This window comes from Cynocephalus volans, chromosome 2 (assembly GCF_027409185.1).
Source record: "Cynocephalus volans isolate mCynVol1 chromosome 2, mCynVol1.pri, whole genome shotgun sequence".
NCBI classification, from domain to species: domain Eukaryota; kingdom Metazoa; phylum Chordata; class Mammalia; order Dermoptera; family Cynocephalidae; genus Cynocephalus; species Cynocephalus volans.
This window is the reverse complement of record NC_084461.1, coordinates 101603850-101610591: the sequence shown is the minus strand read 5'-3', so window position 1 is coordinate 101610591 and position 6742 is coordinate 101603850. Positions and strand designations below refer to the sequence as shown.

The 6742-nt window shown below is 37.0% G+C and overlaps 1 protein-coding gene across 1 annotated transcript; it reads right to left on the bottom strand.

Annotated features, from left to right (window-relative positions):
* Window positions 1–3686: 3686 nt before the first annotated feature.
* On the bottom strand, window positions 3687–6485 carry ARL14EPL (ADP ribosylation factor like GTPase 14 effector protein like). Its single transcript, XM_063084859.1, has 3 exons — window positions 6390–6485; window positions 4364–4503; window positions 3687–3909 (listed from the first exon to the last, which is right to left on the bottom strand). The coding sequence occupies exons 1-3, from the start codon at window positions 6483–6485 to the stop codon at window positions 3687–3689; spliced, it is 459 nt and encodes a 152-aa protein (XP_062940929.1).
* Window positions 6486–6742: the final 257 nt, after the last annotated feature.

Here is a 6742-nt window from a genome sequence, read left to right as displayed (position 1 = left end):
CAGAAAACCATACAACAGTATGGGAACAATAATCTGCTAAAACTAAAAACCGTAAACATGAAATTTTTTTTTTCAAATTAAGTATGAAGCTTAAGTCGTAAAAAACTATGTTGTTCATTAGACATGGATAGTGATAATAAGAGAGTCACTTCTCTTCCACATTGTGAAGAAAAATACTGTAGAAAAAGCAGATGGGGGAAATATGTGAATATGAAAAAGAATATTATAAATATATGATTGAAATATAGATTCTAAAAAAGAAAAAGTTTGAAAACTTAGGCTGTATCATATATATGGACTACTGTCCTAAATAACCTTAAAACTATCTTCTGTTGTTATAGACACCACATGAATGAAGGAAAAAGAAAAAGTAGATAGGAAAGAGAGAAGACATGAGGATTTTTAAAAATAATTTTATTCAATAATTTGAGCTAATCTAAAGCACACAATGCCCAGCACATGGTGTCAATAAATACTGGACTATCAAGAAATCCACACATCAAATGGCACCTGTTTGTGGGGCCACTTTGCTATACAACTTAGGGAGCATTCTCGGAATTGTAATCAATGTAAAAGACACCCTCTGGACTTAAGCAGCAAATAGCCGACATGGGCAAACGCAGAAGCCTTGCTCATGAAAACGTTTAAAAGTTCCAAGGCATTATAGAACTACAGTCTGTGATATCCACAAAATATTCAAGTTGGCATTGTTCACTTTCCAGGAAAGCAAATAAATATATAAAGGGAGAGGTTAAATGGTTTTTCTGCGAGTTAGCATCCCAAGGGCAGAAGGGGAGGGACAAGAGGATTGTCTTAGACACTGTATGGATATTCTTTAATTCTTCCAAATTAGACTCAGACAAAGTTGTCAAGAAAATTGATGTGATATAATATTCCAGTTGGAAATTCTTGCAGAAATGGGCACAGGATGACTTGTCTAACTCCTTCAGTACGTACCAGTTTATATTTAAATAACCTTCTGTAAAATAGCTTCCCTTTGATTTTACATATTCATGAAGACACACCATCAGCATTGAAAGATAGCCAAGCAGAAAAGAGAAAAATCCTATTACACTGACAAGACAATTTCCTTGGCTAATGTAATCAGACAGTGCAGCTGCATTCCTTGTTAATCTAAATTTAGTTCAAATAACTAAAAAGCTTTACTCATTTTGTGATTAAAAGTTAGACACTTGCAAAATAAATTTCTGACAAATCACATAAATTTATTTTTGCAATAATCATTTAGTGCAGGAATCTTTTAAAAAATGCATTGAATTGGCATATCAAGATGAAATAACCTGATTTCTGAAAAAGCATTTCATCAAATGTTTTGTTAAGTTCCATAAAAGCAGTATGAGGTGTCTGCTTAGTAACTGTGTGATGTTTTACTTTATTTTTTGCCTTACTTGGAAAACTTAACATAATTTGCCAATATACTTTTTAAACAAGATTATTTTAAGCCAGATTACTTGCTTAAGACTGAATGACAAGAGGAGGAAGAAGGGAAGACAATTTTAATGCTAATTTGCTGAGGATTATTTTTTAGTCTGAAAAGAGGACAACTGATGATATAAGGCTGCATTTCTCAAGCTTATCTGATCATGAGCCTTACCTGGGATGCTCATTAAAAGATATGGACTCTGGGTCTCACCCCTAGAGATCTTGATTCCTCAGGTTTGGGAGGGGGCTCAGACATGTGTATTATTAAAAGCACCTGGATGAGTTTTAGATCAGGCCAATTTGGGGAATATGTGGTATTATGGAAAGAACACTGACCTAGTTTTAGTCTTCAAAACACGTGTTGTCAGCTCTCCCACATGTCTTTACCCAACTCATTTTATTACAATAGTTCTAAACTTCCTCAGTTATAATAATAAAAAAACAAGACAATGAAAACAAAAAGACTGTTTTAGTCCACAAACCCCATGAGGATGGAAAGCAGGTGGGTTTTGCCCACTTCTCTATTCCCTGCACCTAGCCTGCTGCCTGATGCCCAGAGCAGCTCTCCTTAGTATGTGTTGACTAATTCACAGCTTAGATGAGCTGTAAGGTTCCTTTCAGCTTTAAAATTATGTGATTCTAAAATAAGTAATAAAACAATGCCTTTGACCCACCATTTACAAAATGATAGTTATTCTCAAAACGAAATAAAAACTAAGCTGAAAGAGGCCCCCACTTCTCACTGGTTTCAGAGCTGCACATTCCCAGTACGTGTCTCAAAGGCCGTGACTCGGGTAATTTGCTGTTGTATCTTCCTCACAGAGCTGGGATGGTTAAAGATGATGCATTGGAAGCACTTAGGATGATGTTTGTTTGGCTCACAGTGGATGCTTAGTAAAGGTAAGTGCAGTCCCAAAGACCAGGTAAATATTCTGTGTAAAATGATGCAGAAGAAAATGAGTTCTCTTACTACACTAGAGGAGTACTGCGGTCACAGCATGATTTTTAGGAGTTTTGATACTTTAGTCCTAAGACATACCGTTGAGTAATAAGTCCAGAATTGTCAGAAACCTTCCCTGGCATGCGTACGTTGTGCAGAAACAAGTGTTTTTGACACTGATTAGAAGGAAAAATAAACACTGAAAACTTAACATTTCAAACGTATTTTAAAACAAAATGCTCTTATTTATTTTTTAAAATTTATTAAATTACTCCATTTAAAAACTTCCTCATATTATGTATCTAATATAACTCAGAAGTGGTTCTCAGTGTGGTCCCCACACCAGGGGCATTAACATCACCTGGGAACTTGTTACAAATGCAAATTCTTGAGCCCTGTCCCAGACCTAATGAATCAGAAACTCTAGGTGTCCGGCCACAAAATCTGTGTTTTAACAAGTGCTCCAGGTGATTGTGATGCACGCTAATGAATGAGAACCAGTGACAGGGTAAACAAGACCATTGTCAACAATGAATTCAGAGAAGGCTGAACTCAAATTTCTATATACCTCCTACAGTTTATCAGAATTGAAAAGACCACATTATGTACCCAGTCAACTGCCCATGAATACATTCAACTAGCAAACATACAACAAACCATTTTCGTATAATGTTTCCTCCCTTTGAAAAACATCCTGAAATACTGACCCTGAAGTGATAAAAGTAAACCACTGGCTTTGAGGATATTGAAGTCCTAAAAATACACATTTTTAATAATAAAAATATTACCAAGTATTACCAAGTTTCATTTTAATGTTATTAAAACATGAACAATTCAAAATGAGGCTATGGATATATACTGCAAACTCACAAGGGTTTTTTCTTTAAATCCAAATGGCAGTTCTGATTTAGAACTGGTACAAGGTTCTAATAACTAGCTATTGTAGATTTATGATTCTATGTTGTATGTAAGAAAAGCTCTCAGCTATAGATTCTGAAAATCTTAAAGCTACATTTTATACAAAAACAGCCAAGAGGGAAGAGATTTTTAAGTTGATGGGGTTAATGATGACAGGTGCTGATCCATCCTCTGTCACATTCTTAGGTCACAAGTTGAGAAATTTGAGAAGACACACTCAGAAGGTTATAGAACTACTGCTCATCCTGCACGGTTCTGCAGCTTGAGAGAACATGAGTCTTAGGTATGTTTTACCAATATTTTCCCCAAGGCCTAAAATTCACCTATGAGAAAGAGATCAACTTAAATGTATAAGAAAAACAAAGCAGTCTATTCACAATAGCTCCTAGTCAGGAACATTAAATGGCAGCGTGCTGATGACCTCTCCAGATTCAGTGACAATGGCATCATAGACCCACCGTCGGTTGCAGCGGCACTTCGGCCCACACTTGTTGGAGTTACATTTGGGGCAGGGGTAAAAGCAGCCCAGGCAATTCTTCTCTAGGCAATCACACAGGTCAGCATCATTACAAATGAGCCTGCCACTTTTGTCATACTTCCTCACAATTCTGCAAAAGAAAAGAATGACACTGATATGACAATGTAATTGTCTTCGACATGGAGAATAATAAATAGTGAGCAGCAAACTTCCTATGCATGCTCCTTTTACTCTGAAAGACAGCAGCCTAGAGGTCATCCAGAAACACTCCAGAATATTATATGGCAGTGATCTTGTGGGAGATCCGCACATGGGAGATTACTTTTAGTAACAACAAAAAAAATCATTAGAAAGAGAAATAATATAACATAGGAATGGATTCAGGATATCAAATGGGCACAGGACTATCAATAAGTGCAATGATAGTGCATCGGAAGTCTCTCCTACTAAAGCTATTACTCTAGTACAGGGCAGTTGAAGCCCTTTTTAAATCGATTCCTAGTTTGAGATTACAGTCTATTTCTTGAAACTAACTCATGCATTTTATAATCCCACAAATCAAATATAGTAAGTTATGACCTTACTTGTATTTTACAGAAAAATACTCATTCATCTTTGACATTCGTGCTTTCTTTCTCTGCTCCCTTGTTTCAGGATTAAAGTCTGCTACCTGTGGTCCAGGGTTTTGAAATGCCAGGCATTTTAACTGCCGCTCTATTTGTTGCTGTGAAACAAATAAAATGTATTAGTCGGAAAAGCTGGATAGTTTTATCTGTTTTACATTGTCTCAAAATTAACTCTCTGACTTGCACCATAATGGCATAAAAATACAGTATATATGTTTTACACAGAGAAATAAACAGTTTAATCTGACTACTTTTCAAAAGATAAATTTTCTCCCATTAGGCCATTCTTTTTGAATAAAGAAATACGTAATATGAAACTCATATAATAAAAATATTTTTTAAAAAAATTGAGGAGGAGCAGAAGAATTCTTTTTATACCTGTGAAACACCAGTCAGTTATCCAAATCTGATGGGGATGAACATCAGAATTAGCATTTTATGGTGGGTAAGAAGGGAGTAAAAGCCCCTTAGCTGTTAGCCAAAGAAGCCCCTGAAAAGTGTCTCTAACCACAGTGAGAACCCACAGCGCACTCAGCTGTCACCTTCAGTGCCCTGCGGTGTTTCCTACCTACTCCATGTCTTGTTGTGGTGTGGACTCCACTGGGGCTCCAGTTCGGAAGAGCCACCTGAAGGATCCACTGTTAGGCACAGCCAGATTTGAACAAGGAAAATCTTGCTAGAATGACTTTCTAGAGTGGTTAAGAGAAATTTTCACAAGTCTCTGGGGACTTATATTATTAAAAAATTAAATGGGACCTAATCTGGAAGACAAGCAGCAAAACATTGCACAAGTAGCACACAGGAGGGTCCTTCAGAAAAGTTCATGGATAGATTTGTACTATCTTTCAATTATCCTCAATTCATATTATCTTTCAATTCTATTTTTCCGCCAACTTTTTGAAGTACCTCCACGAACTTTTTGAAGTACCTTCGTATGTCATGAGGAAAAGGAATGCTCTTTTGAAGGATTCTAGATGAAAATAATCTCAGTAGCCTGAAAACATAGAGGCTGACATATACATGAAATACAATACCTTGAAACAAAAGAGAAAATTTTAGGATATGACTTTCAGTGTAACAAATAAGTAACAGACCTCGTAGGCTTTACTGCAGTTTGTTTAGTTTAATAACAGTCTAGTCAGTCTAAATAATACATAAATATATTTCTTGAAAATTTCATCTTGTGTGTATATTGGATTTATCTTAAAAACTTAACTTCATGAACCATTTAGGAACAGCTATGAAATAAGCACAATTTAATATCACCTATTGCTACTCTCAGCAGCATATGTGCAAATCTTGGCTCTACCACTTATTAGTGGTGTGCCCAGAGCAAGTTCCTACTTTTCTAAGCCTCAGTTTCTCCTTTTGCAAAATGCAGTTCACAAAAGTATTTGTGATAGGGTTAGATGAGTTAATATATACAAAGTTTTATAACCATGACATGACCTAATAAGAACAAAATAAGAGTCTGTTAAATAAAAACATTCTAATATATTCTCTCTATATATATTCTACTGTGAGGGCAGGATTTTTTTTTTTATTGGTCATGAATATTCATAGGGTACAAAGCTCACCATCACCACTCGTGCTCAAGATGTGATGGCTAGATCAATATTGGCAGCATGCCAATTACCACAAATTGTGATTATACCATGTGCCCCCCACCCAATTAATCCCCGACCTCCCTCTCCCTCCCCCTCCCCCTTCTCCCCACCCCACTTTGAGGGCAGGATTTTATTGCACAGAACACTGGGCTAAAAATCAGGGAAGTGAGAGGTGGAGAGAAGATATTAAAGTGAGACCAGCCCCGCAATTAGCAGAGTGAAGCAAAGGGCAAGTCCCAGAACACAGGGGAGCAGAGATCCTTCCTGAGAAGTCCTGACTGGGCTTCACCTTCCCACCTAAATCCATGGGCATTTCAGAGATGCCCAAGTTGGGAATGCCTCAAAGAACATGGAATCATAAAATCTGTGTGCCATACCAGTTGTTTCTGTCCAATTTGACAGCTTTTCTCAGGAGAACTTTTATCTGTGGGTCCCTCTTGAATGGAATTGTTTTTTGCTGATTGTTCACTCATTTCTGATTGCAAAAAAAGTGATTGGAAAAAAAGTAAAACACATTAATGTCACATAACCAGTAACTTCATCTTATGCCTCTTTTCTTCTCTCCCTCCACGTCTCACTTTGTCCCGAGGCCAGACTAGCTCAGAAAGCCATCTGCACTCCCTGCTCCTCTTTCCACTCGTTCTCAACTTCTGCACCTGACTCCCCTGGACCACTCTCCTGACATTCTTTTCTACCCAGTGTTCCATGAGCAAGACAATTCCATCTTTTA